The 24,515-nt window shown below is 36.5% G+C and overlaps 1 protein-coding gene across 1 annotated transcript in view; it reads left to right on the top strand.

The window, feature by feature from the left end:
- The window catches only part of ELP4 (elongator acetyltransferase complex subunit 4), a 281,026-nt gene that overhangs the window by 82,625 nt on the left and 173,886 nt on the right, over positions 1–24,515 (top strand). The window contains exons 6-7 of the mRNA XM_007497217.3: positions 14,209–14,293; positions 21,936–22,124. Coding sequence (XP_007497279.3) covers positions 14,209–14,293; positions 21,936–22,124 — 274 coding nt within the window. The remainder of the gene's footprint in view (positions 1–14,208; positions 14,294–21,935; positions 22,125–24,515) is intronic.

Below are 24,515 nucleotides of genomic sequence, written 5' to 3'. Positions count from 1 at the left end.
TTCTTCATTTTCATTTCTAATTCATCTTAATTGGCAATGATAATATGGAAAACTACGACTTGAACTTTTTCAAATACTGAATTATTTGTATATAAGTACATGAATTAATTTTGGAAACTTACTATTTAAAGGAATCCTACATTATGTATTATATCAGAGAAAGCCCACATCTTAAGATACTAATAGATGAACTTGGAACTAAATTCTGAAGAGGCAATGGCAGCCACTAAAGGTAAATGCTATCTTCATGGAGGAGACTCTAGAGGGCAAACAGCTCCTCTCTAAAAGTAAGAACCAGCTTCTGCCAAGAAAATTCCCAACTTAGAAGGAAAACGTCTAGTTAAGACAGAGAACAGCCACAGTCGGAGCCTGGTGATCAGACCATTTGTAGAGAACCAGGTGGTCAAGCAGCTGGAACCAGTAGGGATCCCTGGCATGTTAATGCTGAGACCATGGCCCCTAGAGTAAGGAGGGAAATCCAAAATGAGCAATAAGTCACATATAGTCGTGGATCAGAAACTGAGCGATGAGGAAAGTCCTAGGAAGCGTTAGCTCTGAAGATGCTTTATTGGTAGAGGCCTAACTAGGCCCCTCCTATATGTTAAGGTGGACACATGTGAAAGATCTGATACTGAATCCTTTTGTAATGAGGATAAAATCCTTAGAATCATAACTTTTTCACTTTTTTTTCTTTTTCAAAATCAAATATATAAAAATTTACTTGAATGTTCATGTGCTTCATGTGCAGGAGCTGACAGAAAGCATGCAAAATGTGTATTGTGTACCAGGCACTGTTATGTCTTAAAGGGAGAAGACAATATACGAAAGACAGCTGAAAAGCTAGGGATAGGGAGGTTACTCAGTTATTGAAGTCTGAAAGTCAGAAGCAGAACCAGCAGGGATGAGAATGGGCTTGCCTGGACCCATCCCCTTAATGTCAACACATAGAAGCAACTTATCAAGGAGCAAGGAGGTCAGCAGGACAGAAGAATGTTCCAGAGAGGAGGCCCCCAAGCACTGAGGGAGGATCCAGAATAAGAGCAATTGAAATATCAGAGGGCAAAGTATGCAGAGGCATAAACAGGACCAGGAGATAAAGGGATGGAAAGGATTTATCAAGGTTTTAATATGTGCTGTGTACTTTACAACAGTTGGAGGTAGATGTAATTATCCTTATTTTTCAGTTTTCTCAGCATCAGAGGAAACTGAGGCAGAGAGTGATTTGCTCAACATCACACAACTTGTAAGTGCTTGAGGTCAAATTTGAACTCAGATCTTCCTGTCTTGAACCCCAGTCCTCTTTTCCCCTAGGCCTAATTGTCTTTTTGGGGCTGACTTGCTTTTTCTCCCTTGTTCTCTGTTCAGGAGAAAAACGTTAAGGCTGAGGGGATGCTTAGATATTTTCCTAAGGTGGTAGCACTTACTCCTCAAGGTTGTTGTGAGGGCCAAATGAGATGATATTTGTAAAGGCGCTTCATGTAGTACCTGACACTATATAAATGCTACCTATAACAATAATAATAAATGGAGTGATTCAGGAACCCATGCAATATCCCATTACCCAAGAAATCTTGGTTTTTAAACACTGAAGAACTCTGATGAAAGTTCTGTTAGTGGGAAAGTGAAAGGTGATGTGAATTTAAATCATTTGAATAAGTTTTCTGAGGCTTATTTCTCTTAGAGAAACTTCATTTTATTTCCTCCTCTTTTTTGTTCACTGCCATGGAACATTTTTATGTATTGATTTCTCCTGTGCTCAAACCTCAGACAGACCTGCAATCTCCTGCATCCACATGAAACCCTGGAAGGTCTGTGTTTCTATTCTACTTGCAGAAGGCCTCTTTTCAATGACAAGGTCTTCTCTCATTAGCTGGACATCAGGAACAGAGAGGAGGGGCCCAAAGCCTCCACCATGAAATAAATAAAGACTTCAGATACCTCTTAGTCAAGAGTCCAGATTCTGGGCCATATTCATAATCAGTGGGGTCCTTGTCTTGGTCACTAGGCAGGTCTTTCCTCTGCTCCAGGAGGTGTTCCAGGCTTACCTCTAATGTCCAGAAGAGACAGGAAACCTTATTCTCTAAGGAAGTAATTTTCAGAAGATCTCCTATAAGGACCTCTTCCAGGGGCAGGTCTTTGAGCTGCAGAGCAGCCCCAGTGGAAAGGGAGTTGACAACATAGGCTATAAATAATGGAGGCAGCCAGCACAGAGACATAAGTGTGCCAGGTACCACCATAGCATGAAAGCATTTGGAGAGGGTACTGAGAAAAGAGGAGGAAGACTAAAAAATGCATGTACTTGAGTCTAGGGACTAATACAGTTCAATAATAGCTTTGAGAAAGGTTAGTTTGGCCCAGATTTGGCCTAGGAGTTTCCATGACACTCCTCGGTGACTGCAACAGGGAAGTTCCCTGGCATTTTTCTCCTCTAGCTAATATCTTTGAAAAGAGAGCATCCTAAGTGGCTCAGCAGGCACTGCATTTCAGAGGAATTGTCCTTGGCCAGAAAGGAATCTTTGGTAGTAGCCTGCCCCTCTACTTCTATCTGTGAGTGATGGTACAGCAGAATATTCTGGGCCTGAAATTGGGAAGACCTGAATTCAAATTTGACCCCAGATACTTCCCAAGTCGTAACCTCTGTTCACTTCAATTTTCTCTGTTGTAAAAAGTGAGGCTAATAATAGCACCTACCTCCCAAGATTGTTGTGAAGATAAAGCATATTTGTAAAGTGCTTAGCATGGTGCTTTTTAGCATGATCTTTTCAGCCATGTTATTGGACTCCTTCATTGAGGACAAAAGGAGTGTCAAGGCAAGCTACGGCAGCGATGGTAAACTATTTCACTTGAAAAGGTGACAAAACAAGACCAAAGTGTTAGCTCAACATTTGGGAGGCTCTGAAAGAAAATGTGGGAGAGAAGAGGCTACACCGAACTGAAGATCTACTGAGGCGTTGTGCTGACTCTGCTGCTCTGTGCCTGTGAAACCTGGATAGTCAACCAGCACAATGTCAGGAAGCTCAGTTGCTTCCATTTCAGTTGCCTTGGGAATATTTTGAAGATCACCTGGCAAGAAAAGGGATGAGACACTGAGGTCTTCTGTTGAACTGAATTGCCAAGCATTCAGACTGCTGTAAAGTACCTCATGGACTGACCAGGTTGCCTAAATGAAAAATGCGCACTACCCTAAAAGATTCTTTTATGGAGTTGGCTAGGTGGCTTAGTGGATAGGAAGTCAGGCCTGGAGTCAGGAGGTCCTGGGTTCAAATGTGACGTTAGATAATGTGTGACCCTGGGCAAATATTTTAACCTCAATTGTCTAGTCCTCGAGATATTGATTCTGAGATAGAAAGTAGGAGTTAAAAAAAAAAAAGGTGGAGCGGGGGTGGGGAAGCTGGGTGGCTCACTGAATTGAGAGCAGGCCTAGAGATGGAAGGTCCTGCATGGCCTCAGACACTTCCCAGCTGTGTGACCCTGGGCAAGTCACTTAACCCCCATTGCCTAGCCCTTACCACTCTTCTGCCTTGGAACCAATATACAGTATTGATTCTAAGATGGAAGGTAAGAGTTAAAAAAAAAAAAGACTTTTAAAGAGGTTCCTCATAAGGCAAGGACTTATACAGTGCTTAAGTGACTTGCCGAGGGTCATGTAGCTAGTAAGTGTCTGAGACTAGATTTGAACTCAAAGATGAGACTTCCTGACTCTAGGCATGATGTATGCAATATAGATATAATATAATACTATGTGTAGTATATAGCATCTAGATAGTAATAATTATGTGTGTCATCTGTGCTGATGAAATGGTGCTTTCTGTTTGTCATTGTTGCCCTTTCAATGAGATTTCTTATCTACTTATGAGTGAAATCACTGCCCTCATCATGTTTTTAACCATATTTACCCAGAATTAGATCAGTCAATTTAATGTGTCCAGGCAATCTTTTATAAAAAATAAACAAAAGACATGCTGATTTAACTTTTCTTGGGTGAACCATTGAACAAGAGACATTTTGTTTGTGCCATAAATGTCTCATCCTGAATCTTTTTGCAGCCTTCCCCACTCGTCACATAACTTTCTTTTGCTTTGTTTTTGGAAGCTGATATGAATGATACTATTTAGATCTCTGTTTAGTCTTTTTATGAGCCTTTGAGCCTTTAAGGGGTTATATATTTTTTGCTTCCATCTTAATTTCTGGGAGATAATTTAGTGGAAAGAGCATTGTCTTACGTTGTAGCCCTCCCTTCACCATTCAATAGTTGTGTGTTCTTGAACAAGTCATCTAATTTCTCTGGATCTGTGTTTCTTCACCTCTTTAAAATGGGCAATAGTTATACTATCTTTTTTACAAGATTATTGTGAAACCTTTAGACTAAAATCAGTTAATTCTATTACATAGTAATAAATATTCATTCAAAAGTATCTGTGCTTAAAAGTAAATGAATGGAGACATCCAGGTGACACAGTGGATAGAGAACCAGGCCTGGAGTTGCAAGATCTTGGGTTCAAATCTAGCCCCAGACAGCTTCCTAGCTATGTAACCCTGGGAAAGTCAGTTAACCCCCATTGCCTAGGCCTTATTATTCTTCTGCCTTGGAACCAATCTACAGTATTGATTCTAAGACAGATGATAAGGGTTTTAAAATTTAATGAATGTATGAATGAATGAATGACTAATGAGTTAAATGCAACAAATTGTTCATTCAACAAATGTTTATTAAGTACCTGCCCTGGTCAGATCACTGTTTTAGGTACTGAGGATACAGAAAATGGCTTCTGCCTACAAGAAGCTTATATGCAGTTGGAGTTAAGGGCTTTGTGGCCACAAAGGACTTTATCTTAGTTTTTATTTTATATACTTTTTAATTGATATTATATATAAATTGGATTGCTGTTTTATACTAGAAACTTTTGTTATCTTTGATAAGCATGAGTGACCAAACTATTTTTAAAATAAAGCTGGCTCTTCTCTTGAAGGAGACATATATTCTCCAACTGGTCTTATAATTAAAAGGGAAAATACACTTAGAAGCTTCTTTAGGTCATTTATGTCTAATAATCTAAAGATAGAAAGCTAAGCACCTGGTACGTATTACATTCCTCTCTTTGTAGCATATACATTAGTGACTGAGTTTGCTTTTCTTTTTTAATCTAAGAAAGTTTAAAGATATTCTTGAAGTCCCAGCAGATCTGTATATTTTAACCCCTCTCTATACAGATGTTCTGGTTCTATATTTTATCTGTAGGCCCTTGAGATATATTATTACCCTTTAAAAGTTATTGAATAATATAGAAATCAAGCCTAGGCTGCCTTAATGTTATTTGTCCAGTATTTAGCACAGCCTCTGACACATGGTAAGTGATTAGTAAATGCTTGTTGGCTGACCCATTGACTGTTAGTTGTTGGCTTTCTGTATGTACCTTAAGGAAACTTAGATGAAGCTATATTTATGTAGAACACGGATTTCTAGGTAAATTCAGCTTAAACTATTTAAACTGTCTTTCCTAATGGGGCCTGCTTACAGATAATAGGCTTATTTGTCATACCTTTGATAACCTAACCTGTGTTAAATGCTTAGAAACTATCAGGAGGAAGTCAGCGTCTTGTTTGTAACCAGGATACCTTCTTGGTAATTCCTACTTTGTCAGTTACTAGCCTACTAGACAAAAAAAAGAATAAAGAATAGATTTTAACTCTTTTCAACTTAAAACAGTGTTAGTAGCAAAGTAAAAATTAAAATAACAGTTTAAAATATAAGACATTTTATATTTTCTGAGCAAAGAAATATTCTTAAAAATACTTCCAGAGGTGTGTTTGTGTGTGTGTGTGTGTGAAATGTGCTGCATAGGACAGGTAAGTGGCTCAGTGGCTAGATTTAAGCCTAGAGATGGGAAGTCCTGAGTTCAAATGTGACCTCAGACATTAACTTTGTGACCATGGGCAAGTCACTTAACCTCCATTGCCTAGCCTTTACCTTTACCTTTATCTTCTGCCTTGGAAAGGATACTTAGTTTCGATTCTAAGACAGAAAGTAAAGAATTAAAAAAGAAAAAGAAAGACATTTACTGCACTTGGGTTTAATTTACATTTAAAATTGGAGGGCAGGGCTGAGCAATGGATGTGCTGGGACTAGAATCAGAAAGACCCGTTTTTAAATCTAGCTTTACATATTTACTAGCTATGTAACTCTGAGCGAGTCACATCTCTTTGCCTCTGTTTCCTCATCTGTAAAATGGGGAAAATGATAAAACCTACTTCTCAGGGTTGTTGTGAAGATTAAATCTATATAAATACTAATTATTATTGATAACATGTATCATTACACATAATTCAGATTGAATATAAGTTAAATATAAGTTAAATTATATATAGTAATTCACTATCAAAAGACTCATTAAAGTATTTAGGGAAAGATATTGTGTACCCAAGGCAAATCCTGAAAATTGTGCTCCTGGAATGATATTGTCCACTAGTGGTTTTCAGTTTTTATTTAAAGTATTTGCACATATAACTGAATTTGCTTGGTTACCATTGGGTTTTTTCTTTTTTTCCCTTTTTTTTTTTGCTTCTGTTCTTTGCAGGTATCATCGTCTCACAGATATGGCTCTCCCTTCTACCATTACAGGTTGCAGCCCATTCTGCTTCAGATTCTTTTAACATTTTAATATTAAGATTTTTTAGATTCATGATACCACTGAAGCCCTGAGACTAACCACTTGCCAGCTTTCTCTTCTCGACACCCTTGATGTATTATATAACACATATGTCAGCCTTTGGCAGTGTATTGCAACCTACTTCAGGGTGGCTACAAATAACCTGTGCCATTAAAAAGTACCACAAAAATACTTCCAACAGTCATTAATGGTATATGAATTCATAGAAAGTAATATTAAAATTCCTCATTACATTTACCTAACCACTATTGCACTCAAAATCTCTATCTGCCTCATCGTTGTTTTATTGGTTTAACATGAATACAAAGGGAAGGAGGAATTTTATGTTTATTATTAATACAACTTAAATTCATATGTCTCTCTTTTTCATCTAATTTTGTAAATGGAAATATTTATTTCTCAAAGTTAACCTACTATAGAAAATGTACTTTTTAACAGAGATGCAGCATTGAAGTGAAAAGGAAATTTAATATAATTTTTTAATATCATATGGTCATTGCTGTTCTCACACCAGAAGGATTCGAAACACTTTCAGGGAAATAGAATAATTTTAATAACTCTTTTAAACTGTGTCTCCATTCACTGCTCCAATTTTTTACCTCTCGTTTTTCTTGCAACTTTGCTTCTATCCCTACCTCTAAGCTGACTGATGATTATTTCCTTTTTTCTCTTTTTAAAAAAAAAATTACTTATGTGTTTTGGGCATTCTTTTCTTTTTCAATTTTGGCTTCCAAATTCTTTCCCTACCTTCAACTACCTCTCCCACTCACTATGAAATAAAGTAATCAATTAAACATGTGAAATCTTACAAAACATTTCCATATTAGCCATATTTATATAAAAAAGCAAGAAGATAAAATGAGAAAATTATGCTTTAATTTATACTCCAAATTATCAGTTCTCTCTCCACAGGTAGATAGCATTTTTTCATCATCAGTCCTTTGGAATTATCTTGTATCATTATATTAATTACCTTAGTCAAGTCTTTCACAGTCAATCATAATTATAACATTGTTGTTGCTGTTGTGAAGGGTTAAATTTGGGGGGGGGGGGGCAGGAGGTTGATCAAAAGTCAGTGTGCATAATATCCACTATATCTCCCTGAGGTGGATCTTGATCAATACTTATAACACTTTACCATTTTGGATCTAATCTCTAAATTTATAATACTTTACCATGTATTTATCATTTAATTAGTTAATTTTAAACTTTTTTTATAAAAATATAACTATAATTCTATTAGTATTATAATTATTTCTATATAGAACTAATAAATCCTATAACATATATAATAGAATAATATAACATAAATTATACACTTACCCATTACATTCCATTTCAAACCTTTATGTACGAGAAACCTTTTATTTAAATGCAAAGTTCAGTATCTTTAAAATAATGTCCATTTGTAACAGTCCTTGTAGTAATCCAGTGTTCTTGTAAATATTGTCCAATTGTCCATTTGTAGTTTTCTTGAATTTCAATGTCCTTAAAAATTTTGCCCAGTTGTATCTGTAGGCTTGTCCTTGATGCATGCAGCTAATAATTTTCTATGGCAGGTATCTAGAATGGACATTCCTAGGCCAGTTGATTTCCTGAGGCACACTAAAAGTTCTTGTATAAATTGTTATCACCTTTAAGAGTCTTTACATTTACCATAAAATAAACTCTGGAAATTAGTATTAAATACAAACAAAAACATTAACTTTTTTTTTAAACATCATTTGGAGCAAATGTGGTTTATTGCTATCTAGGGAGAATGGACTAGGATAACGTTTGAAATTATATTTGGGTTTGGAAAATCAAATGTTTCACTATTTGATTCCAGTGTCCTTTCTCCCCTGTCAAAACTTCATAAAGGACCGTGTGCACCTCTCTGAGATTCCTCTGATTGACGAGGAGTTACAGTTTGGCTATTATATGGACCTGCCCCATTGCAGTTATATTATAACAAGTCATTTGCCTCAGTTTAGTTACTGTTTCTATTATTCCCATAATTTCCAAAATTGCTATTTTAGACATTGTTTCTGTTGTTATTATTATTCCTAGAATAGTTATTCTTAAAGTTCCCACCATTATTTATAAAATTGCTGAATATTTGATTCCAGCATCTTCAATTTATCATCAGGTGTACACTTTTTCCATACAAGTAGCACATTAGCCTCTGGTTTGTATATTCTCTTTGGGTTGTATTTTCTTGCACAGGAGCAATAGCTAACCCAAAATTAGTATCAACTTTTTCAAGTCTTTCAATTTGTCTCTTTAGTGCTTTTATGTCCTTTCTTAATATATCCACTAAATCACTATCATTGGCATCTTTCATTTAATACCCATTATAAACCTAAACTGCCACTCTCCTTAATTCATCAAGGCCCATATTCATCCAGTTAGAGCAACTGGTTTTAAAATAATCTTTGACTACTTTGCAACAGTTTGTTACAAACTGTCTTTTCAATTGCCTAATGTCTCTCCCTCTTATTAAGTCAGTGTCTATGTATCTTCCTCCCAATTCTATAAGTTTGTCCATGAACTATGAAATATTTTCTCCTATTTCTTGCTTAAGCTTTTCAAACTTTGTTCAGGTACCAGATCTATCTGAACATTGTCTCATTGCATTAAGTATTGCCTCCCTAGCTTGGCATAGTATTGCAGAGTCAAGGGGATCATTAAAGTCCCAATAAGAGTCAACCTCTGGCCAGAGACTTGCACCCTCCTCCTCATTGGTAAGCTTAATAATTTTATTCTTTTCACTTTTAGTTAATAACTCATCTAGAAGATAGTGAAAATCAATCCAGGTTGGATCAAATTGCCTGCATATTGTTTCAAGCTTTTTTTATAACCACTACGGGATCCTCCTCAAAAGAAGGAATGCTGTGCTTAAATCCCTCCATATCCTGAGGGATAAATGGTTTGTGATGCCTAATAGTCTCTTAGGATTAAAAGTTGGTATTTCTATTAAAGGGAATAGGCTAAGATTTGTATTTTCTTTCTTTTGGTTTTCACTTTTAGGTGTTTTGGTAGGAGAATTACAAATAGTGTGAGATGCAAGTTTAGACTGAGCAATAATTTCTTTTTTGTTTAGAGATAGTTTCATTCATGCATAGTAGTTTTAGCCATTTGGGAAATACTTGAGCAACTTTAGAGATAGCTTCATTTTGTTGGGTTATAGTTTTAGTCAATTGAGTGATATTATCTTCAACTTTGGAGATAGTTTCAGTTTGGTGGGCACTAGTGTTTGTCAATTTAGAGATGCAATCCTCAAGATATGCAACTTTAGCCTCCATTAATCTCTCTTTTAGTTGTTTCCTTTTCTTAGTAAGGATTAAACTAAATACTTGATACAGAGAGTATCTTAGAAACAATCCTGACAAAACAAATACTCCCATAAGCAATATTAACTAGAGACCATTCAAAACTGTGTGATGTACAATCTCAGTGAAAGTCCCAGGTATTGGGAGTTCTCTGAAGTAATGAGGCACTACCTCCTTCATTATCCATACCATGATATTGAACTCCATGATTATACTCCTATCCTTTCCCTAGTATTGGAAAGATCAGAAGATCAATAGATTAATCAAACTCCTAGCTGACTCGCCAGGCTGTGAAGGGCTAAATTTTGGGGGGCAGGAGTTTGATCAAAAGCCAGTATTCAGTTTATTAAATACAAAACACTTAGTTGATTATTAGGAAATACAGATAGGAAATAGGAAGGAGGAAAATGAAAGTAAGCTTATAATAGATTATAACTATACCCAAGATCCCAATCCTAACTAAATTTTTCTAGAAAACCCTACATCTATCTGCCTCAGAGGGAAATATCTTCTGATAGGCCAAAGCCCTCGCCTACTCTCACTACTCTATCTGATAATATAACCACTATCTATCTACCTTGTCTACCCAAGTTAATCAATAATCAATAAGGCTATTAAGGCCTTAATTCAATTCTCTGTCTCCAACCAGGGAGATTACTAGATGCACAAAGTCTTCCCAGGAGACCCAGAGATAAAAACCCTTTCCAATAGTCTGCAACTTACAAACCACACTTGGCCACACCCTTCTAACTGTCATCAACTACCAAGAGGCACAGCAAGGGTCTCACAGCAAGGAGTCACCAACTGACAACCTGCACAGCAGGGTGTCTCTTTCTAAAAAATTATTATAAAAAGGGAGAAATTAATAAAAACTATCTTAACACTGTGCACAGTGATCTCCCAGTTCTTCCCATTTCACTTTGTATCAGTTCATTTCAGGGCTTGTCATGTTTTTCTGAAACCACCCCACCTTCACCATTTCTTATAGCACAGTAGTACTCCATCACAGTCATATGCCACAACTTTTTCAGCCATTCTCCCTCCAACTTATGAGCATCCTCTCACTTTCCAATTCTTTTTCACCACAAAAAGAGCTGCTATAAATGTTTCTGATCATGTAAGTCTGATCTCTTTAGGATACAGACCATATAATATAGTATTACTGGTCAAAGGATACAGTTTTACAGTTTTATAGCCCTTTGGGCTTAGTTCCAAATTGTTTTCCAGGATGGTTGAAGAAATTTGTTGTATTACCAACAATTCATTAGACCTCATCCCTCATCTACTCCAGCATTTGTCATTTTTGATAGGTGTGAGGTGTTACTTTAGAGTTACTTTAATTTGCCTTTCTCTAATCAATAGTGATTTAGAGCATTTTGAAAATATGAATATATATAGTTTGGGTTTCTTCTTCTAAAAACTGCCTGTTCATATATATATACACATATATATGTGCATATATATATATATATAGGATCATTTATCATTTTGACCATTTATCAACTGGGAAATGGCTCTTATTTTTATTAATTTGACTCAGTTCTAGATCAGAATGATTAGATCAATTTTCAATTCTACCAACAGTGTATTACTGTCCTAGGTTTCCCACATCACTCCACCACCCCACCACATTTATAATTTTCCTTTTTTCTTATATTGAACAATCTCATAGGTGTAAGGTGATACCTCAGAATTGTTTTGATTTGCATATCTCTAATCAATAGTGATTTAGAGCATTTTTTTTTCTCAAATCATCTTGTATGGAGGTATCTGTACACATGTTGAACCCTTCTCTCCCTCCATTCCCCCAACTCAACTTCTTGAGTACAAGACCTCTTCAGTTTCTTTTTATCCTCATTGCCTGGCACTTAATTAATGCACCAATCAGGAAATCCTTGACAGAGCCAACTCCACCAGCATCGAAGTCCTGGTCCTCCAAACCCAGCTACGATGGTCTGGGCACGTCATCCGCATGGACCCACCGCGAATACCAAGACAGGTATTCTACGGTGAACTGTCAGCTGGACTCAGGAAACAAGGCCGGCCAAAGAAAAGATTCAAGGATCAGCTAAAGTCCAACTTGAAGTGGGCTGGCATGACACCAAAGCCACTAGAACTCGCTGCCTCTGACAGAAGCAGCTGGCGAACCACATTAACCAGGCCGCCACCACCTTTGAGGATGAGCGACGTCGACGTCTTGCCGCTGCGCGTCAACGCCGACACCAGGCCACAGCCGCACCTCCCATAACAACTGGCGTCCCAGGCCCCATGTGCCACAAACTGTGCGCCTCAGTCTTTGGACTCCAAAGCCACATGAGGGTACATCAATAGATGATAATGCACAAAGACAATTGTCATTCTCGGTCACTGAGAGACTACCACTATAAGATTGAAATGAACCTACTTTAGATACTGAATTGAATTGAATCTACTTAAGAAAGTATGGTTGTGGCATGAACCACAGATATTGTGTGTGAGTGGTGTAGGTGATACAGTATTCTAGGATAAAAAGACATATCACACCTAATTTTATCCACAGAAGTAAAAATAATATAATAAACTGTCTACTTAGGGGAACTTTGACTCCCAACCCACCTTTTGTATATGAGGAAGGGGCTTTGCCTCATAAATATATGAAGTACTAATGAACCACCATCAAATGGGTCTTGAATTCTGTGCTATTTCTTCAGTGGTGGAAGGATTCCTTAAGTATTTCATATTTTACTGCCTTGACTCAGTTTGACCAGTATTTGAATTCACAAAATGATTGATGGGGATTAAGATATAATTTATATCCTAGAAATAGGTTGAGTTTTTTCCCCCTCCTTTGCAAAATTCACTGCCTCATAGAGGAATTGAACCTATCATATTCAAACATTATGAGTGTCATAGTCAACTAAGGTAACCAGTATAGATGCACATCTTACTATATAAAGACATTATCCCTTTAGTAATATTTCCTCCCAATGGAGATCTTTCCTCCACTTGGAAAACAAGCAGAAAGTAGGTATTATCCTTTCCACTTTGTCTGCAAGTATAGCCTCCATTTTGGAAAATGATAGCTGCTACTACCTCTGGATACCTTTATTCTGTGATCATGTTCTCTTAACAGAGGGATTAATAAATATGTTTTCATTCTTAAGTACTCCCTTTATACTTAGATTTATTCCACATTCTTCTATGTTCCCAGCTGTGGAAGATCAACCACATGTTAATCAACAATAACTACCTTTTTATAGAGTTGTTTGAATATGTGTGCTGAGCTACCCGGCTTCCGATTGCTTCACAGCAGTTCAGTCTGTTCATTATATTGGCTAGTTTCTACCATTTATGTTTCACTGCTTTTCAAAATAGTCTGTCTTTGAAGCATTTATTCTTTCTAGGACTCTAGGTGATTGCTGTATGTTTTCACCATAAAGTAAATACATTCCTATCCCTGGAGTGCTAGCCCACAGAACTACCTGAGCACATCTTAAGTGCATATGGAACAGCCGTGTTCCATAACTCATTATCTTAGTCTTTACAATGCTTACAAAATGCTTTGAAAAGTTGACAGTAATAGGCAAAGTTTCCATGTTTGTGAGAGAAATATTTTTATTTTAGGTAATTTTAGACTGGATGCCAAGAATTCATTATCCTGATTGTCATACGTGTTTTATATATATGAAGAAAGAGAGCAAATATTAAATTCACTAGAGACTGTACCAATATTTCTTCATTTATGCTAAAAGATCAAGTTATTTAATTACTATTATTATAGCAGGTTATTGTGAGAAAATTAAAACTGCTAGAAGATGAGCTCAGGTGATCAGGACATTGATCAGGTGTACTTGGCATAGCAGTTCATTAACTATGTGTTAATTATCTATGATTACTCCTGAAATGCTATAGTGGTTTCATCTTTTAGGTTGCTTCATTAAATCATTAATTTTCTAGGAGGTAACTGAGCCTGACATAATTAAGCCATCTTGGTCTCCACAGATTTTTACCTTTCCCGATATATCAGGGGCACTGAAGTAGTTAACATGAGGCAATTGCAATTTGTTCTCTGAATATCTTCATTTATATTTAGGATCTTCACAAGTATAACTTTATTCCTTTGCGTCTTTTATCTAAATGCTTAACTCATTGTGGCTCAAGAACTTAATGTTTACCTAATATTTTAAATTACTTTTGTGTATGTGCTATGGAATCAACTCATTTATACACCATGAGCTTCTTACCCACAGTGCTCTGAACCATGGCTACACGAAGCTTCTTCACTTCATCCAGAGAGTCATATCTGAGCAAGGATTCGATGGCTCCAATCCCCAGGTACTGAGCACCATCAGTGTCTTCTATAATCACATATAGAATGTTGTTTTCAAAGGTCTCTCTAGGGGTGGGTCTAGAAGGTCCTGGAATAAACAGTGAACTGGCAGTTTCCAAGCAGAAATGACGTAAAGAGGCAGAGCCGGCCATGGTTCATATGTTAATGTGCTTCTGGAGTCTTAGCTCTGTTCTCACTGGATACAAGTGGGATGTGTAAATGTCCTGTCAGCCATAATTATTTGTTAGGGCCCATTGGCAGCTACTAAAATAGATGAGTTACTATATTTAAAAAAATAAATGTAAGATGCAGAACACTCAGGAATATTATTTTTTATATTTTAACTTGGGATTTCCCTCAGAATTCCCTCTGTGTAGAAAGTAAATCATCTTAAAAGTTTTATTTCTTTTTATGTAAATCTGTGAATTATTTTATTGAGTGAAAATTGCATTTCTCATTTTGCTATAAAAAAGCATTATAAATATTTTAAAAGCTAAATTTTCAGACAGCTTAAAAAATTAAGCATTTATTTTGAGATAATCTTCAAAATTCCCCATGTTAAAGATATCAAGCCAAAGAAGGAGAAAACTTATTTCTAGGTTCCATTATCACTCAGAATTATTATTTATTTTGGTTCTGTTCTAATCTTTAAGTAATTGCTGTAGCATTAAAATTCTATTGTTTAAGCAGTCATATTTTCAAAGCATTTTTTTTTAATGCAAATAAAGAAGTCCCTCCTATATGAATCTTGGTGGGGTGAAGAACATAATCAGTTACATATATTCTCCTGATTATCAGATATGTCCTGTGTGTGTGTGTGTGTGTGTGTCTGTGTGTGTGTCTGTGTGTGTATACATATATATATTTTTCTAATTCAAGTAGGTTAAAATATATTTGCAAACTTTACTACCACAATTTAGAACTCACTTTATGGAAGAATATGTAATAATTCTATGTCCCATTTAGCTGTGCACTTTGAATAACAGATTAAAGCCTGTGGGTTTGCCTGTTTATGTGGGTTGCTGACATGAAAGAAGAGCATTACTTAGATATATCGATATAGCCACATTGGAGTTGGCTTTTTTTTTTTGGCCTGGTGGTTTTCATTGTGGTAGTTCATATTTAGAATAATGTTGTTTTGCCTATTATTGCTCCAGTTTCCTTCCCTGCTAAGATTTATGGGCACCATGTCCCCCCTTTGGTGGCAGTGCCCGTCTGGAGAGGTAAATTGGTCTCTGACAGGCACCTCTCCCCCACTTGCTGTGGTAACCATGGTAACAGGCATGTCATAACAGTTCCCACAGTACAGTGGGCCGAGCTGCTGCTGCTCCTCCAACAGGATGACAGGTCTGATAGCAGGAAATTTTATAGCATACAGAAAGCAAAGACAGCAGCAAAGTCAGTCTCCCCTCTCTCTCTCTCTCTCTCTCTCTCTCTCTCTCTCTCTCTCTCTCTCTCTCTCTCTCACACTTTCTCTCACACTTTCTCTCTCTCTCTCTCTCTCATTCTCCCCTGTCTTTCTCCCTCCCCCCTTCCCATCTTCCCTCCTTTCCCTCTCCTCTCACAACCCCCAGGAAATAGCAATAAGTAAATTATCACTAGATTAAGAATTAAAAAATGTTTATTTTTCTTAGATGTTAGGTGTGAAAATAGCTCCACATTCTAAAAAAATATTTATATAAAATATTATAATTGGTTGACCCTAAGTTGAATCTAGTTTTGTTAAAAGAAAAAAATCTCACCACTACTTTCATGAGAATGGAAAGGTGTAGAAATGTTTAAATTGAAAGCAATTAAGCTAAAAATAGTCCTTGGAAAGGTCTCTCATTTTATATCATCCTAAATTATATTTGATGTTTAGGCCAGTTTTCCAGACCATTAGCATATAGATTTATTAATCTCAATTTGTTTCTTTCTCAAAAATTTTAGATGAGTTTTAAAATGCCACATTTTCATTTATCATTGATTCTTCAAGAGTCATCACTCCGATTTCAAAGTAATTTCCTAAACCAGAATTCATCCCATTTTAGAAATTGAAAATGCCTATTTCAACTCCCCTTTTTTCCTCCAGCCAAACTCAGCTACTTAGAACAGGGCATATAGATTTATTTTCCAAAGGACAGAAGTAGAAAATGCTATAACACAGCCCGTTAATGAGAGAGAGTGCATTTCATCAGTGGAAATTCATGGAGTTATTTACAAACTGCTGTCATAATTCAGTTTAATTTTAAACTATGAATTAAGACTATACAAACAGTTTATAATATACATTCAAATGCACAGTGAAAACACAATGCTGAAATTCATTTCACTTACTATTTGAACTGGAAAGTTCTAATAATATAAATACAACTCAATTTTTGTGACTCGTATTTAGCTCCTTATTTCAATCCATAATGGTAAACATGACTCATTAATTTGTAGTGTAAAATATGGGGACTATCTCAGGAATTTTAAATTAGTGGTTCTTCTTGCCGTTAACTGCTTTCTTTAGACAAAAAGCATACCTTTCCTAATGTTCTTTATCACCATGCTAGAGTGTTTCATTGCACGGGTAAGCATGTAACCCTGAAATGGTCTCTGATGTGATAGTTATGCTCTGAGAGGCTCTGAATAGAGAGAGGCGTGGCAGCATGTCCGGAAAACATCAAGAACCGCATAAGATCGTCTACTTCTGTATATTTTTAAGTTCCCGAATTAATCCAAATCCTTCATCCTCTCTGTCCTGTTCATGTAATATCCTATTCTAACCCCCATTCCATGAACTCACTCTTGACTTGGATAGTATTTAATTGCTATGCTAGTCATTCAGTCATTTGGGCTAGCATTTTATTGGGTTCTTTCTTTGTCCATATCAGTGTACCAGTCTTTGATTCCAAGATTTTTGAAGTCAGGGAATCAGCATCTGTAGTTTTCTGCATTTGATGCTCAGCATAAGCAGCATGTTCATTTGCACATGTCATAAATAGTTTATTTTGATAAAGAAGATGATGATGATGAAAAAGAAAAGTTAACGACTCAGATATTATTTTATCCAAAGTGGGTCTAGCCAATAACAAAATATTGCTGCCATTCCTTAACTATACATTTTGTCCCTATTCTTCAGGATTTTTCATGGCCTTCTTTGCTTCTCTCATATCTCATTTTGGTTTTGGAGAATCTAAAACAAAACTGCAATCTCAGTGTATAATGTCAACAGGATTCTTGATGATATTTGATTTATTCAGATTCTAATCAGAAGAGTTATTTCTCTCCATTTTCTCTGACCCCTCTGTTTCTTCCACTAGGAATACCTTTGAAATTCAAACAAATATTGGCAAAGATTCTTCTTAGGCCCTTCTAGTTAAAACAATGATCCTGTGACCATCCCTAGATATGATCTAGCCCCAATGCTATACTTGAGTCACTGCATCCAAAACCACATAGAATTAGCATAAATTTGGGGGACCAAAGTGACTTTTCTGTGGGGTTCCTTTTCTTTATCCTAACAACAAAATGCCTTGACATTTACCACTTGCTGGAAAGTGTTAACTCATTTACCCTTTTTTCTACAAGAGGATATCTTGTATCCGTAGTAGCCTATTCTAGACTTAACATAGTATCCAGAAAGAAAGATTGAAGAAAGACTATGACTGAAGGCTGTCAGTGTTGAATTCCTTGGCGACCTAAATTAATATATATCAGTCTTTTAAAGTGATTTCCTTGTCACAGTGCCCACACATCCCAGAGGTGCCTACTGTTTTGATTAAAATTTGGGGAAAACTTAGGCAGGTAAAAATTAGTTTCTCTCTGCAAGGAGTATTATTTTTATGAGGTTTATTAAAGGTCAAGGATTAAAGAAAATACAAGCAAGAGAAGCACGTGCTAGGTGGGCCATGAGGTCCAACCAAATTTCACTCACATCATGAGAGATGTCTGTTTGCCAGCAGAGACAGGAAGAGAAGAGAGCCTGCCGTGGGCGGAGACCCTTTAAATAATGATTTTGCTCTCGGCCCAGGTGAGAATTCTGAGGAAGTGGAGAAAGGCCTTCTGGGAACTGAAGTCCTGGATTCAAGTCTATTTTTACACTTCTGAATGCAAACCTAAACCCTACCACTCTGGCCCAATAACATCTCTTTTATCTTCTCCAAACTACAGTATCCCTTCTCATAATTGAAGTGTTCTAATCACTCATTCTTTCCATGTTCTCTCTATAACTTAACTTTAAAACCTTTGATCGTTATTTCAGTCTTTCCTCAACCAAATAACTGAATAAAGTGGAATAAACAGTTTACCTACTTGTCAGCTCAAGATTCGCCAGGCTGAAAAATACCTATTTGATGAATTAAAGGATTTCATTTCATAGGATTTCTGTATCATTATGAATAGTTTTTTTGATTCAAAGTAACTGATGTTTTATTTGGCCTAGTAGTGAAAGTGGTTGGCCAGGAATGTCCTAGGATTTCCTTATTCCCCTTTTGGGCCATGATGACTAGAGATGATAGATGTCTTTCTGGAGCCCTGAAGAGAACGCAAGATTTAGAAACAAGATCTGAGGATGAAGCTTTATTCTGCCAATTAATACTCTTATGACTTTGGGCAAATCAGTTAGACTCTGGGCCTCAGTTCTCTCATCTCTAAAATAATGGGACTAGATGGAATCTCAGGTTTCTTCCAGCTCTAAACCTCTAACTGTTTGCCTTAGTAATAACTTCATAACACTAAAAAGAGCTTTGAATTTATAGTCAAGGAAACTGGTTTCCAATTCTGGACCTTTTTCTCCACTAGTTACATGATGTTGGTCAAACTATTTCACCTCCCTATGCCTCAGTTTCCTTAACTATAAAATGAAAACATTAGACAAACCTGCCAACTCAAAACGACAAGATACTTAAACATCATGGAATATCAATCCATTAAGGTTTCTAGGTGAAACATGTTTAAATAACTAATGTTCAACTGATATTTTTCCTGTCTGAATTATGTTACTCTTTGGCAGATGTTTATTTTCATTCTCTCCCAGTTTTTCTAGAAAGTTTTATATATTTAATATATTATATTTATTATTTTATAATATATATTATATAATATATAATAATATATTAATATATTATATTTAATATTTATATATTAAATAGTTCATATAAGCCTTTCTTTGGGATGGCTTAGATAGTTGCCCCAAACTTGGCTAGCCAAAATTTACTGTCCCTGGCCCACAGGTCACCTATCACCTATAAGGTTGCTCTATGCTTTGGAGTCTCAGCTTTGGGCCTTTAGTTTCCTAAGTCACTAAGTTAATTTTTACTCGCTGCACTACTCAGAAACCTTCAGGGAGTCTCTGTGGCCACCAAGTTAAAATGCCAACACTTCATCCTGGCATTGAAAACCCCTTCCTCTATGGCTGCCACCTCCCTTGCCTCCCTTACACATCGTTTCCCCCCACCCCAATCCCTGCTCTCAAGTTCTGTTGTCCCTGGGAGCACCATGCTAATGCAACCCCCAGCAAGCACTGCTCTGCCTGGCATGGACCTGCTCTTCATTCACTCACTGAGGGCTGCCCTCTCCACGTAGCCTCTCTCCAAGCCAGGCCCCAACTGCTTGCCAAAATGTTACTCATTGGGTCATAGATTTAAAGCTGGAAGAGACTTTAGAAGGCCATCTAATCCAATGCTCTCATTTTATAGATGGGGAAAATGAGGCCTTGACAGGCCATGACTTATCTGGGGTCACAAAGGCAGCAGACATCTGAGGCAGGATTTGCACTGACATCTGATTCTAAACTCCATGCTCTTTTCACTATACCATTTTGTCACCATGTCACTCTTCTGGTCAAGGAATTCAGATTGTACCTAATTGCCTATGGTGGGTAGCCAAATGGTCCAGTGAATAGAATACCAGGCCTGGAATCCAAACGACCTGAGTTCAATTCTGACCTCACACTTACTAACTGGGTGACCTTGGACAAGTCTCTTTTTGTCTCAGTTTCTTCCTCTGGAAAGAGGGATATTAATAGCACCTACGTTGCACAGTTGTTGTAAGAATCAAATGAGGGAATTTTAAAGTGCTTATTAGCACAGTGCCTAGCACATAGTAAGCACTTTGTAAATGTAAGTGATGATGATAATGATGGCAAATATAGGCTTCTCTGTTTCGTATTTAAAACCTGCCTTCAAGACTTTCTACCCATTATTCCCTTTCACACAGTTCATAGTTAAGTCACTCTGGCTTTCTTGGTATCTTGTTGCTTTGCCCTTAACCTTCCAACTCTCATTTCTGGGCCTTTAGACAGCTTGTCCCCCTTCTCCTGGAAAACCCTCCCTCTTTATTGCTGCCTCTTAGAATCCCTGGTTTCCTTAGCAACTCAGCTCAAACACCACCACCTCAAATAGACCTTGCCTGATCTCCCAGTGTTCTGCTCCCCAGCCTGGTCTCCCAGTGTTCTGCTCCCCAACCCACTCCCCCCAAATACCTTGCATTCAATACCTATGTTTTGATTCAACTAGTAATCGAAAGTATTTTCCGCTGATGTAAGTTCCTTTGGGGTCAGAGACTTTCATTTGTGACTTCCTATAACTGGTTCTTAACACAGTGTATGTATCATAAGAGGCACTTACTGAAGATTGTTTATGTTATCCTGAAAGTTTATCTTTTAAAACACTTCAAAACAATAAAAATAAGATTGAGCCTCTTTAGAGATAAGGAATTAAGAATAACTTTCCCTTCCCTAAACTATCAACCACAAAGCTAAATTTTTAACAGTCAGTTATAATAGAATACCAAAAAAAAAAAAATTAAGGCTATGGCTAAATAACAAGATTTAGCCAAGAGTGCTTATATTTTAATCTAAAAACTTCAAAGGAATTAATTTTGAATTTTTTCATTTGAACTTATCTTTGTTGTTTTATATAAATTAACAAACTGATACAATTTCTTACTCTTTGCCCTGATTCAAATTTGATGGTTTCATTCATATTTTTAGAAATAATTTATTTTCAAAAGGTAAGAAAATTAATTTTATTCTCTACTTCAGCTTTTTATAGAAAATTATTCACTTTAATAAATATCTGAAGCAGGACCTGTGAGGTGGTACAGTGGATAGAGCACCAGGACTGGAATCAGGAGTACCTGGGTTCAAACCTGGCCTCAGACACTTCCTAGTTGTGTGACCCTGAGCAAGTCACTTAACCCCAATCGCCTAGACCTTATTGCTGTTTTGTGTTGCAACTGGTATTTGTATTGATTTTAAGATGGAAGGTAAGGGTTTTAAATAAGATGCAAACAAAATTCATTCAATACTTAAAAAAAAAAAAACTCTTATCTTCCATCTTAGATTCAATACTGAGTTTTGGTTCCAAAACAGAAGTGCAGTAAGGGCTAGACAATGATACGCAAGTGGCTTGCCCAGGGTTACATAGCTAGGAAGTTTCTGAGGTTAGATTTGAACCCAGGACCTCCTATCTCCAGGCCTGGCTCTCTATCCACTGAACCATCTAGTTGCCCCATTTCAATACTTTGATAAATTTACTTTTACATTATATCTCGGTTTCAATTTTTGATCCGCTTGTTATGTAAATAAAACAGCATATATCCGACAAATGTAAGATAGATATGCCCCAATAGTTAACAAAAAAAAAAATTAACAAATCATTTTCTCCCATTCTCTTTTAGAAAAAACAAAAAAACATTTTAAGAATTGGAATTCAGAGTCTTGGCTCACCTTTGTGGGGAGATGACATCTGCTGTGCTGACACCCCTGAACATATGCATAGTCTTACAAGATTTCTATATGTTCTCCGTGGTCTTCTCAGAATGTCTCTGTCAGCATGTATCATCACAGTGCCATCACATCTAATTCAGGTAGGGAAATGAAGATTTTTTTAAAATTATATGTTTTTAAGCTAAAAGAAGAAAAGCCTTAATAGATGTTTAGTCAAATTATTGTCAAATGTTTTTGTCACATTTTGTTTTGTAAGTCACATTTCTGATATTTTTAGATCTCTTTGGTAGGAAATTCTCTTGTAAATTATATATTTATCTCCCTCCAGTACTTAACACAGTGCCTGACACATAGTAGGTACTTTAAATATGTTTATTGATAGATTGATTATTGATTGGTGATTGTTGACCTACTTATTTTTTCTCTATGCAATAGCATATTGTGTATTATTCAAATGTGATAACACCTCTTAGTGTTACACCATCTGTTGTAATTTATTAACATGTAATGTTTCAAAATTCCATTTTAACAACACCTAAAGTACAGGAACTTTAGACACTTAAATTAGTATTGGAGCCATAGTTTCATACTATATTATAGCCATCTAAAGATGCTTTGTTGATTGTGAAATACTGAGGAAATGGCAAAACTTACTGGGCTAATATTGGGAAGATAGAACAAGTTTTGCAACTTAGATAATAGAGTGAATTAAAAGATACTACAAAACAAATCAATCCTTTGAGATTTTAAAATCAAGGATGTGTTTGTATCATTCCCTTAGTAAAATAATGATAAGGATTGTATCCTTTGAGTATGCTTTGTAGCATCTCAACAGCTTGTGTACTTTATGCATCATAATAGAAATAATAATTAAAGCAAATGGGGGGAATAAAGTAACTTAGCAAGACTAAAAACATGCTATAGAGAATAATCCTGCACTAGAAAGAAATTGTCACTGAATTAATCTTATCAATCTTTTTAATTATTCATTTGCCATCACTGAAAAAATGCTATTCTTCTGCATCTTAGGACTTAACCCTTGGTTCATTATGCTCTCCCAAATGATTGCATACTCTGACTTGGTGGATTTCCATAGCCATGCCTTCATATACATGAGTTGCAGAAAGTCTCTAAAGCCACCTGCCTTATCCCACACCCATCAACCTCCCTATTGTCAGTAGAATCCAACAACCCTGGGCTTCCCCTGCAATGGCCTTAGGACATCAAAGAAATCAAGCTTGGTTTCCCATCAGGAAAAGATTGGAAACCACAGATATAGCATTCCTGAGATCCAAACCTTGTACCATTCTTAAATACTGTCTGTGTTTAAGAAGATGCTTCTGGGCTACAGAATGGTAACCCATGACCTTCTGGAGGATAGTGCTTTCCCTAGCATGAGGCTATCTCCATTTATGACTAATACCATCCTTATTTTTTTCATTGTTTATTTTCTCAAGAAATAAAAAGTAGGTTCCTCCCCTGACCACATTTCTTAAACTGCCACCATTTTATTCCTAATAATCCTAATTACTAATGATACCTAATTGGATCAGTCATGAATTGTTTCCCCCTTCCCTAGTGAAATCATCACTGAGAAGCTCACTTTCCCATGACAAAATGTCTCCAAACAGATAAGAAATATCCTCCATTGCTGAGTCACCTCTAAAGCCTTTCCTACTTAGTGGGATCTGCCAAAGTTGTCAGTTTGCTGGCAAAGACTTTAAGAACCAGGATGAAGAATATGCCATAATAAGGCATCAAATGAGTTTGTGATGTAGCTCTTAGGAGAATAGTACATTTACATACTTAACTAGACTATGTTAATAGCCTCAATATGTCATCTTTCTTCACATAAGGTGTCACTTCTGATTTTTTTTTCCTGTTGTCTACCATATAACAAAAAGAATACAGTGGGTAACATGTCTGTTTTTGCCACTGTTATAACGCTGGATGTATTTAGGACTTATCATTACTCCTAACATCTTTGAATATTATTATCAGCCTTTTCCCATTTGTATTCTTTAATTGAATAGTTTTTGAATCAATTCAATTAGCAAGCAGTTACTAAGTACTTAATAAATATCACATACTGTGCTAAGTACCAGAAGTACAAAGTATCATGTTTCTGGAACAGCAAGTAAAGCCGTGTCCATGGACTGGAGATTTAATGCCAAGGGGGAAGCTAGGTGGCTCAGTGGACAGAGTGCCAAGCCTAGAAATGGGAGGTTCTGGGTTCCTATCTTGTCTCAGACACTTCCTAGCTGCAAGACCATGGGCAGGTCACTTAACCACCTTTGCCTATCCCTTACTGCTCTTCTTCCTATCTTAAGGGTTCTTGCTTCACTTTAAGTATGGGTTGGGGACTTTTCATTGTTCAATCAAGAGTTTACAACTTTATCTTCCCCTAACGTATGCCTAAGGTATGGGTGGAGTAATGTTAGAATTCCCACCTACATTCCTGACTAAAATCTCTTCATTGAAAAATAAGGAGATAGCAGCCTTAACCAAAAATGTTCTAAGGTAGAGTCTGA

Source organism: Monodelphis domestica, chromosome 6 (genome assembly GCF_027887165.1).
Source record: "Monodelphis domestica isolate mMonDom1 chromosome 6, mMonDom1.pri, whole genome shotgun sequence".
In the NCBI taxonomy this organism is placed as follows: Eukaryota; Metazoa; Chordata; class Mammalia; order Didelphimorphia; family Didelphidae; genus Monodelphis; species Monodelphis domestica.
This window is presented reverse-complemented; position numbering and strand designations above follow the sequence as displayed.